The sequence below is a fragment of the Canis lupus genome, chromosome 20 (assembly GCF_011100685.1).
Source record: "Canis lupus familiaris isolate Mischka breed German Shepherd chromosome 20, alternate assembly UU_Cfam_GSD_1.0, whole genome shotgun sequence".
NCBI lineage: Eukaryota > Metazoa > Chordata > Mammalia > Carnivora > Canidae > Canis > Canis lupus.
The window spans coordinates 38,247,490-38,258,763 of record NC_049241.1 but is presented as its reverse complement, the minus strand read 5'-3'; the positions used below and the strand labels follow the sequence as shown (position 1 = coordinate 38,258,763).

At 44.9% G+C, this 11,274-nt stretch overlaps 1 protein-coding gene across 2 annotated transcripts; it reads left to right on the top strand.

The window, feature by feature from the left end:
* The first annotated feature begins 2,067 nt into the window (after window positions 1-2,067).
* IQCF3 (IQ motif containing F3) lies at window positions 2,068-7,913 on the top strand. Of its 2 annotated transcripts, XM_038566293.1 has the most exons (4): window positions 2,125-2,281; window positions 2,444-2,488; window positions 6,203-6,406; window positions 7,464-7,913. In XM_038566293.1, exons 1-4 carry the CDS (start codon window positions 2,264-2,266, stop codon window positions 7,896-7,898), a joined length of 702 nt encoding a protein of 233 aa, XP_038422221.1. In that variant the 5' UTR covers window positions 2,125-2,263; the 3' UTR covers window positions 7,899-7,913. The 2 variants fall into 2 exon arrangements, with proteins under 2 accessions (XP_038422222.1, XP_038422221.1); XM_038566294.1 differs by lacking the exons at window positions 6,203-6,406; window positions 7,464-7,913 and adding an exon at window positions 3,244-3,700 and having other exon boundaries at window positions 2,068-2,281.
* The last annotated feature ends 3,361 nt before the right edge of the window (window positions 7,914-11,274 follow it).

The window sequence follows — 11,274 nt, the reverse complement described above, 5'->3', positions numbered from 1 at the left end:
AGAATGGTCTAGTTCCATTCTTCTAGACAATCCAATCATGAAATGGGCAAAAGACATGAACAGAAATTTCACCAAAGAAGACATACATATGGCCAACATATGTATGATACATATGGCCATGAAAAAATGCTCCGTATCACTTGGCATCAGGGAAATACAAATCAAAACCAAAATGAACTAGGGGTGGTGGAAGGGCAGAAGGGCGGGGGGTGGAGGTGACTGGGTGGCGGGCACTGAGGGGGGCACTTGACTGGATGAGCACTGGGTGTTATTCTGTATGTTGGCAAATTGAACACCAATAAAAAATAAATTTATTGTTAATAAATAAATAAATAAATAACCACAATGAGATACCACTTCACACTGGTGAGAATGGTGAAAATTAATAAGACAGGTGTTGATGGGAATGTGAAAAAAGTCACCAGGGAGATGATCGTGTGGGAGAAGATATTTGCAACATTTCCATCCAGCAAAGGGTTGTCCACAGAAGTTATACAAGAGGATGATGGGATTCCAGTGGGAAAAAAGGCCAAGGACTAGATCAGGCAACTACACAGAGGTGTCAGAAGGCCAAGATGAGATAACCCTGAGAGCTGAAAGACACGGCCGTACTAGGGCCAAGTGTCATTCCTAAGATGCTACCTGTGTGGATTTCCACAACATTTCTTTAAAGGAGGCACTGTATCGTTCTCTCCACTTTGCCCAGGAGGAAACAGACACCACTGAAAGAGTTGCTCCAGTTCACACAGCCAGAAAACGTCTGTGTCCAGATTGGAGCCAAGTTACCCACCCCGAAGCTCATGCTCTGCACGAATACCTAGTCAGAGAAATGTAAATTAAAACAACAAGGTGACATCAGTTCACCTCCTTCAGTTTGGCAGAAATTAGGAGGTGATTGACAGAGGTTGGACTGGTACTGCCACTGTGGAGAGGAATCTGTCAGCACATAGTAGCGTGGAGGAGCCACCTGTCCCACGACTCAGCAAGTCACACTAGTGTGTGTCCCCAGGAGAAAGCCTTCCGTGGCTGTACAGAGATGCAGGAAGATGCTCCTCTCACAGGACTGTCTGCTGTAGAGAACCGCTGGAGTGACTCAGCAGCGGAGCAGAGAGGAGAACAGGTTATGCTGGGTCATGAGTACACGGGGAGTTCATGATCTGTTGTTAAATCTTGTATATATTGAAACGTTTTCATGATAAAAAGCGTTTTGTGAAGTTGTGCAGGAAAGGATAGGGAAGCAGAGTTGTGCTCTGTAGCACAGTGGTCAGTGGAACTCACAGAGTCACAATAATATAAATACTGTGAGGGGGGACCTAAACTGCAAGTGACCTAACTGAGATGACGCAGGGAGAAAGAGTGGGGTTGTCTGGGATGGAGCAGAAAGCCACATCCTATCTTTTTTGGTGGGGAGCTGATACCTTGAAATGACAGAGACCATGTCAGCATGTTACTGAGGTCTGGAGGGAGTGCTATCTAGGGTCGGTTAAGAGAAGTGAACATGGCTGAGAGATGGGAGTGGGGACAGCCAGAGGCAGCTGGTCTTGGAAGCAAGCCTGAATAACTAAGTGACCCTTTAAAATAGGACCATTGCTACCACCAGAGGAGACTATATTGGGGGACACTCTCTTACATCATGACTCATGTTTGGAAAATTCCTCCAGCCTGCTAAGTTTCAGACACAGAATTGGAAGGGCTTGTTTTGTTTTAAGAAACATCTATTGGTCTGCTAGGGACCAAACAGCTCCAGGAGGACAGGAGGTTACAGCAGCTGGAGGAAGTAGAAATTGACTGAGGTACCTCCATCCTGACCCTTCCTTGGCTCACCCTCCATACTCCCAGCGATGGTCATTAAAAAGACTTCCCCACACACTGAGGAAGGGTATGGTGGCAGAGAAGGCAGGATACAGGGAGCAGAATGAGCCCGTACGCCTTCCTCTGTGCTGTGTAAGCTGTCCTCCTCAGGGGCTGACAACGGGAGGGTCCTGTGGGTGGGCTGAGTAGAGATCATCCTTGGAACAGGACAGATTCACAAGGGCTGTGGTTTCACCAAGGCCATTTGTCCACCCTTGGAAAGAGGGAAGTGGGCAGATGTTTCCTCAGTATCCAACAACTTTGAGCCTGTAGAAGGCTACCGGGCCCTTGGGTCATAGTTGCCCTTGTGACATCATGGCTAACTCCTCCTCTCCTACCCTTCCTGCCTCTGCCAGGGCCAATGGAGCAGCAACCAGAGGGGGTGTGAACACCAGAAACACTGCCCCAAACAATGGGCAGTAAATGCTGTGTAAGACAGACACCCTTTCCCTGGGGGTGGGGAGCTGGCCCAGGGCAGAAGGAAGCACCAGATGACTTCAAAGGAGTCGGAAAGAATGGGGAGGTAGGGCTGTGAGGACTTGGCACAGAAGCTGGCCCTCACTCATGCTTTCTCCCTCTATTCTGACTGCAGAAGTCTGGTCCAGATAAGGATGCACAAGAGAAAGAGAAACTGAAGGTAGGTGGGGCCCAGGAGCACGAGACAACCAGAGATCACTGATTGTCCACCACAAAGTCCTTGGAAGGATCCATCTCTGGTCCCACAGCTGAGGAGTCAACTCAGTGTTGCTCTCCTGTCCCCATAAATCCCCTCCCTCCTCTGAGTGAGCTGTGTTAAGTATGGAGAGACAGCAGAGAGGTGAGGAATTGGGATGTGAACAGGTCCCTGGAAGTTGGGGCATAGCAGTGGGCACCTCAGAGCTGGAGAAGGAGTGGCCCAGGATAAGCAGGATATGGGGGGTAGCTGAGAGGTAGTGGTGGAAATCAAAAGAAATGAGGTAAGGGCAAGGCCTCAAGGGGTCATGGCACGCTGTGAAGCATCAGGAGGCAACATCACAGGCTGGGATGTGTGCTGAGACACAGGCCATAATTGCAGAGGTTCATCCTCGGAGCACCCTTTGGCTCCTCACGCCCACGCCAAGTCTTCTGGATCAGAAGGTGTTTCCATTGATTTCCACGAACTTGTGAAGACCAGAGGGCAAGGATTTCCCCATTTTGTAGATGAGGACCCAGGACTCAGAGGATGAGCCCATGTGTCTGTGGCCACAGACAAGATAGTAGAGGCAAAACCCCACCCTGGACTCCTGGGTCCTCAGAACCACCAGGGGGAAAGGCTGGTTGTTAAGAGAGAAGATCAGAGCTCCTTCGTGGCAGGCACCAGACTGTGATTGTCTGTGACAAATTCACATGGTGTCCTCTGCTTTGCTTGGTTAGCGGCTTCATGAAAAACGCCGCAGAGCAAGAGCCAAGGCGGCTGGGAAGATCCAGGCCTGGTGGCGCGGCACGCTGGTGCGTCGCACCCTGCTGGTGGCTGCCCTCAGGGCCTGGATGATTCAGATCTGGTGGAGAACAGTCCTGTGGAGGCGGGTTCTGAAGTGGCGGCAGGACCTGTTGAAGATCTATGTAATCCAAGAGGAGGCGGCAGTCAAGCTCCAGTCCTGGGTTCGCATGTGGCAGTGCCATCGACGTTACTGCCGCATGTGCAACACTCTCTGCATCCTCCAGGCCCCAGAAGGCTGCTTCGCCTTCCAGACCTTCCGCACCAGTGATAGTCTACAGGAACAATACGAAGTCGTTCCCAACCTACCCGAGTTCCACATTGAAATCCTATCAGTCTAAGTACTATAGGGTGGAGAACTGGCTCCACTGCCCCAATAAATGTCTGACCAGGTTTTGTGTGTCTCAGTGACTCCCATACCACAAAGACCCCAAGAACCTGCCGTCCCTCTTCTATGTAGGGAAAGACAGATATCCCACCCTCACTCCCATTCCTTAGTGCGTATGACCCCTGTTTTGGACTGACAGTGGCCATACGCCCCTGACTATCCAAATCAGAAACTGCCACTTGAGGTTGTCCTCACACATCCAGAGCCAAGTCTCCCATTCCACTGCCCTGGCACCATTCTTGTCTCCTGAACTTCCAATTGTCTGGGTGGTAAGGAGGGCGGCTTTATATTCCCAAAAACTCTGGGGACCTCCACTTATGAGAGTTGCCTCTGAATCCATGCTCTGACAGCCTGCTGTTGCGGGCCAGCTGGGGCTTGCACTCACTGGCTCTCTATTTTGAAGTAAGACATTTGGTTGGCTCTCTTGGGAGGAGTACAGCCCAGAGAATGCTCGGGACGCTGGCCTTAGTGGTGACTGGGCACGAGGTTTTGCAAGTTTTGTGCTAATTTGGATACTGTTTTCTTTGGGAAATAGCATACATTATGATCTTAAGGAAACTCGGCTCGGCCTCCATCCTTAGGACCAGCTTCTCCAGGGTGCCAAAACACAAATAGGGCTCTCACTGCTATCACTGCCACCCTAAGTGTGATATCATGGTTAGTACCTTCAACGTTGTCTGGATGACACTCCAAAGCCCCCTGCCTCTCACCTCCAGTGATTTTCACTTCCATCCTACCTGAATCACCCAGTCCTATAATTGCATCAGAGATTATTGCTTTTCAAGCTGCCTGTAAGGAAGTACCTTTTTTTTTTTAAATCTCCAGTCCATTATAGACCAATTCTTTTGCCCACTCTCACCTCTTGCCAGGCAATGATGTCATACTGTGATTTCATTTTTTTCTCTAAATCAGTTTCTACCTTTTCACCGTATCATTTCCATCCACATACAGCATCTCCTAAAGTCACTCCAGTTTTGCTACCCTTCCCCCTACCTGCACAGAAACTACACTGGTCAAGAGTATTGATTGCTTTTTCTTAATCTTAGCAATAGCTTCATTGATGAGCCTCTGACCTATGAGATGCTCAGTCTTAAAACTTCTTTTATTTCCTCTTAATGTGTATCCCCAGATAACATCATCCAGTCACATGGTCTTAAGCATCTGTTATATCCTGATGACACTCAAAGGTACATCACTATGCCTGATACCTTCTTTGAGTTCCATATCCAAGGTATAGCTTCCTACTTAACATCTTGCTTTGATCTCTAATAGTTTTTTTCAAACAGAACATGGCAGAAACAGGATTCCCACTCCCCAACTTCATGATTCTTTTTTTTTTTAGATTTTATTTGTTTATTTAAGACAGAGAGCACAAGCAGGGAGGAGGGTCAGAGGGAAAGGGAGAAGTGGACTCCCTGCCAAGCAGGGAGCCCAATGTATGGCTCAATCCCAGGACCCCGAGATCATAACCTGAGCCAAAGGCAGATGCTCAACCAACTGAGCCACACAGGCACCCCTCGACTTCATGATTCTATCCAAAAATTTCTTCTCCTTGTGCCTTTACCATTCACCAAATCTATTTGATTCAAATTCCTTTATGAATCCTCCCTTTCAGTTATCTCTATCCATCCCTATTCACATCAGTCCATCAGCAAATGCAGTCATCTGTATCTCTGCAATATGATAATTTCTGCAATATAGAAGATAGTAGGGTTGGAGAAACTGGATCTTACAGACATTGCACTCGGAAATGTAAAATGGAATAGCTGATGTGGAAACAGTTTGTTGGTCTCTCAAGAGTTAAATATAGAATTACCATAAGACCCAGCATTCCACTCTTAGGTATGTATCCAACAAAACTGAAAATATAAAAACTTCTACAAAAATTTCATAGTAGGGGGTGCCTAGGTGGCTCATTTGGTTAAGCGTCTACCTTCGGCTCAGGTCATGATCCCAGGATCCTGAGATCGAGTCCTGTATTGGTCTCCCTGCTTCATGAGGAACCTGCTTCTCCCTCTGTCTCTGCCTTCCTCTCTCTGTCTCACATAAATAAATAAAATCTTTTTTAAAAATTTCATAGTATGATAATCACAAAAAAAGGGTGAACATAACCCAAATGGATGACTGGTTAATCAACTGTAGTACATCTACTACTCAGCAATACAAAGGAACAAACTACTGGTACATGTGCAACAAATTGTATGGATCTCAAAGAAGAGTACAGATCCAAAGTGATAGGACAATTAAGCTCTTAACTATGGGTAACTTAGGGGTTTGCAGATCTGTGGGGATTTGAACCATCTACATCCAAGTCATGGGCACTCAGTGATGTGTAAGAGAGCCACCCAAAATTGCAGGCAGAGGAACATGGATTTCACAGTTAACTGATGATGTGAGTACTATATCTAGGGTCTTTGGGCAAGGCAGGAGCATGTGGTGGATTTGGCACACAGTTGTACAGAAATCATTTACTGATATCTTTCCTTTCTAAACTCTGATTACACAAGGATGAAATCATTAAGAAGGATCCTGATGAAACCACAGCACTGAAAGAGGAAGAGAAGAAAGGGAAACACAAAGACAAAGAAAAAGAAAAAAAGAAAGAGAAAGACAAAGACAAAAAGAAAGAAAAGACAGAAAAAAAGACAAAGAAAGAGAAAGAGACGAAGAAAGAAGAGCCTCTACTTCCAACTCCACCCCCTCTAACTAAGGTAGGTTAATGGAGGCCCTCAGGTTGAGGGGGACTCTTATTCACAACATCTCTGACTCTGGGCCCCATAACATGGCATGATCCTGGAATCTGGCATCTGAACCAGGTTCCATTTGTGAGCAAAATTAGTGCTATGAATGATTCCTCAGGAGCAATAAGCATAAACCGAGAATGTCCCAGGCCAAACAAGATGAATGCCCTATCCAGACTGGCTGGAATGAATAGGGATCCAACTCATCCTTGGTTCTCCTCTCCTCCTAGTTCCTTCTTGGTCAGAGAAAGGTAGGTGATTGAGGCACAGAGTTGGTTGTAGGGAGGGGAACCCCTGGCAAGTGGGAATCAGACCATGCTGAGCTAGGGAGTGGAGTGGTGAGGCTGTGTTTGGGGAAGGCATTGCCATGGACAGGGAAAACTGAGTATAGAACTGTGTGTGTGTGTGTGTGTGTGTGTGTGTGCGCGCGCGCGCGCGCGCGCGTGTGCGTGTGTGTGTGTGTGAGTGCATGTGTGCATATGCATGCTAACTGAAGTTTAAGATGTGAGAATCAAAAGAAGTGAAAATGAGAAGTAAATGAGGACTCCATACTGCGTGGAGCAGGGAAACTTCTAATACTGTGACTTGACGGAAGGACACAGCAGGTTGTGGGGTTGAGCGGGAGTCAAGCAGGAAAGGCAAACAAAGGATGCCACTTCTCCAGCCTCCAGGAGGGGTGGAAGGGAAGGAATATGCAAGCCCAGGTAGGTGGCCAGGCCCAGGTGGAACATGGTACATGGTGAGCTTGTTCCAGACAGGCCACCCAGGTCCATGTAATGGTGTGATAGCTAGTGCCAGAATGCTCCATTTTATAGATGAGGACCCTGAGATGCAGGGGACAATGTGATGCGACCAGGTCCATTAAGCAGAGAGGGGCAGGGGTAGGACACCTATCTGGTCTACTGGCTCCCTGCCCAGTGCTCCTGACCTTCTGAGGAAGCTCTTCTTGGCCTGCCCTGGAGCTGAGGTGGGTGGGGAACGTTCCGTGAGAATCATTTCTTTATCTTTGTAACCTCTCTCCCGAAAGAAAAAGAAGCTCCCTGACCGAGAGCAGAAAGCCATAAAGATCCAGGCCTGGTGGCGGGGCACTCTGGTGCGCAGGACATTACTGCACGCAGCACTCAGAGCGTGTATGATTCAGCACTGGTGGAAGGTGATGCTGGCAAAGCTGCTGGAGAAGAGAAAACGAGCAGCCCTAGAGTTTTATTCACAGCAAGAATGGGCAGTGGTCAAGCTGCAGTCCTTGGTCCGTATGTGGCACATTCGCCTTCGTTACTGCCATTTGCTCCACGCGGTCCGTATCATCCAGGTGTATTGGCGCTGGCATAATTGCCACACCCGTGGCTTTTTCCATGGCAGCTATGACCTCACGGCAACCCATCTGGGACTTGAACTTGAGATCTCTCTGGGGTCACAGATATGTCGGATTACAGACTGCATCCCCTTCCCAATAAAGAACTGATCAGGTCTGCTCCAACTCTGTGTCACCTGATCTCTGTCGGTCGAGCTTCAGGAGGTACTAGTGTCAGCAAAGGGGCAGGGAAAATGATGGCAGATACTGGGCATGGAACAGTCAGCTCTGAGGAAGTGGCAGGGGTTGTGTGGGGTCCCTTCTGGAGAAGGATTCTGAGCACCCCGGGCTGGATGAGCAGAGCCTGTAATTGATTAGCAATGACTGCCATGGGTAGGAGAGTTGGGGTTGCAGGGAGGCCAACTCCGCCAACTCCAGGGAGACTCTTTCACAATGTGGTCCCTGGAAATGGTGCCCCCGTAGTTCTGCAACATGGAGGTTGTGTCACCTGATGCTCTTAATTCTTCAGTGTCTTCTCACTAAATTTAGAATAATTCCAAAAGCCCTCCTGTGGACTCCTAAGCCTGCATGGTCTGGCCCTGGCCATGTCACCCTCTCCATGTCCCTCCTGGACACCCTGCTCTTCAAATCTCCCCCACACATTCCCAACTCGGCACTTTGTACTCACTGTCTCCTCCCCTTAGGTAGCCTTTCCAGATGGAGCTCCCCCTCCACTCACGTGTGTCTCTGCTCCATGCTCTCTCCTCGGGGAGACCTTCTTTGACCACCTCATGGAAATGGCTTCCCCACCTCCTACTGTATGTTCCAGTACCTGACTCTGCTTTCCTGTCTTCAAAGTCTCCATCAAGCTTCTCAAGCTTCTCTTACCTCATTTTCTATTTTCTGTTGCCCCCACTAGAGGGTGAGCTCCAGGAGAGCAAGGACTCTGGGTTCAATGCTGTTCCCAGAACCTACATTGGTAGGTTCTCTCTGCTTCTCCCTCTCTCTCCCTTTCCAATATGTTATTATATATATTTTTTTAGGGTCTGTGTATTATGCCATTGTGTCGTCTTTAAAAATATCCCTTTCTGGATTGGGAGAGACTGCCCTTCCTGGGCCAGCCAGTTCTTAGAGATAGCAAGGACTCATCCCAGAGCATGCCTTTCATCTGTAGACTAACCAACGCAAGGCCATACCTCTGTTTGTCCTGTACCCCAGGAAGCCATAGTCCTCTGCCTTAACCATCCTAAGCTAGGTACTAGGCTTCTATATAGTTTAAAGGCCACAGAAATTCTCACACCAGCCAATCCTAAACTGTTTACCCCATCCTGCCTTGCCGTTCCCATTCCAACAAAGACCATGGGAAAAGCTCTTTTCTTACTCCTGCATTCTGCCACTTGACCAAAACCTGTTTCACTGTGGCCCTGTGTGACATGTGGTGACTTCCTCTTTTAGACCTATAAGTATAATAAATTTGGAGCACTAATTAGTAATAAGAATATATATTAAAGAGTAAATTTCCCTGGAAGGCTAAATATATAGTAAAAGTAATGAATTAATTGCTTACAAACCTTGTATGTCAAAACTATGATTTGATATCACTTGTCAGAATGGCTAGAGTCTAAAAGATGAGAAATAACAAGTGTTAGCAAGGATGCAGAGAGAAAAAGGAACCCTCATGCACTGGTTTGGAATGTATATGTCAGAGTTTTGGAGTATGTCCTTAGCCAAGAATTTTATCCACTTAACATATGTTTACAAACATATAAAGCAAAAAAGAATGTATGTAAATTTAGTACAGCATTTGTGGAAAACAACACGGAGGTTACCCAACAAATAAACAGAAATATCATATGATCCAGTAATTCCACTACTAGATATTTACCAAAGGAAAAGAAAAACACTAATTAAAAGAGACAATGCACTTTTATGTTTATTGTAGCATTATTTACAATAGCCAAGATCTGATAGCAGGTCAAGTGTCCATCGATAGATGAATTGATAAAAAATTATGTGATACACATACACAATATGGAATACTACTCAGCCATAAAAAGGAATGATACCTTGCCTTTGCAACAACATGTACGTTCCTAGAGGATATTATTCTAAAGTGAAATAAGTCAGGCAGAGAAGGACAAATTCTATATTATTTTACTTATATGTGGAATTTCCTTGATTATAGGTTTATTTTTATTATTTTTTATTCTGAAACGGCCAGTATGCTTATGAGTAAGATTTGTGTGGTCAGCTTCTGTTCTTTCATAAAACTTCAGATAAAAATCATTTTAGCTGTAACCAAAAACTGAAGTCTTTTAAAAATGGCAGGTGTTAATTTAAAAACAGCATATACTAATTTAGTTTGCTGTGTGATTATGGTCTAATTGAAGTTTCATAAGCTTTCTTTTCTCCTAACTCAGAAAAGTATATGTCAGAGTTTTGGAGTATGTCCTTAGCCAAGAATTTTATCCACTTAACATATGTTTACAAACATATAAAGCAAAAAAGAATGTATGTAACTATAGTGAGCAATATAGTTTTGCTCATATTATCTGATGTTTGCCAAAAGAAGAATAAAAGATGTATGAATTAAATAAAAATAATAATGAAATTAAAATTAAAAAATAAAAAACAAAACACAAAAATAAAGAAACAAGCAAAAAGAAGAATCAGACCTATAAATACAAAGAATAAATTGATGGTTGCTAAAGGGGAAAGGGATGTGGTATACATGAAATCAATGAAGGGAGTGGGAAACGTAGGTTTCCAGTTACAGAATGAGTAAATCACAGAAATAAGAGGTACAGCATAGGGAATATAGTCAATGGTATTGTAATAGCATTGCATGATGACAGATGGTAATTACACTGGTGAGCTGCTAGTGGTGAGCATAGCATAATGTATAGAGTTGTTGAATCACTGTGTTGTATACCTGAAACTAACATTGTGTGTCAACTATACTTAAATAAAAAATAATAAAATAAAATGAAGCTAGTATGAAGGTTAAAAGACAAAAGTAGTAAAAAATAACTATGATTACAATAATTAGTTAAGGGCTACACAGACAAAAAGATGTAAAATGTAAGATTAAAAAGTGTAAAATATGACATCAAAAACATAAAACATGCTGGGAAGAGTAAAAAAGGTGAGCTTTAGAATGGGATCAAACTTGTTATTGTCAACTTAAAGTAGGATATTATAGACATGAGCTATTATATATATGCCTCATGGTAACCACAAAAACCTATGGTAAATATCCAAAAGATAAAGAATAAGTAATATAAACATACCACTAAAGAAAGTCTTCAAGCCACAAAGGAAAAGAGCAAGAAAAGAAGAAAGGAACAGAGAGGAGCTACAAAAACAGCCAGAAAACAATTAACAGAAAAGCAATGAGCACATACCTTTCAATAATTCCTTTAAATGTAAATGGACTAAATTCTGCAATTAAAGGACACAGAGTGGCTGAATGGATTAAAAAAAAAAAGAAGACCCATCTATATGCTTAGATGTAGAGACACCCACAGAATGGAAGTGAAGAGATGGA

Excerpts from the sequence above, each read along its gene's own strand:
- IQCF3 (XM_038566293.1), top strand. Across the intron at positions 2,489-6,202 it reads AAGAGAAAGAGAAACTGAAG|GATGAAATCATTAAGAAGGA; the intron begins GTAGGTGGGGCC and ends TGATTACACAAG. Across the intron at positions 6,407-7,463 it reads CTCCACCCCCTCTAACTAAG|AAAAAGAAGCTCCCTGACCG; the intron begins GTAGGTTAATGG and ends CTCTCCCGAAAG.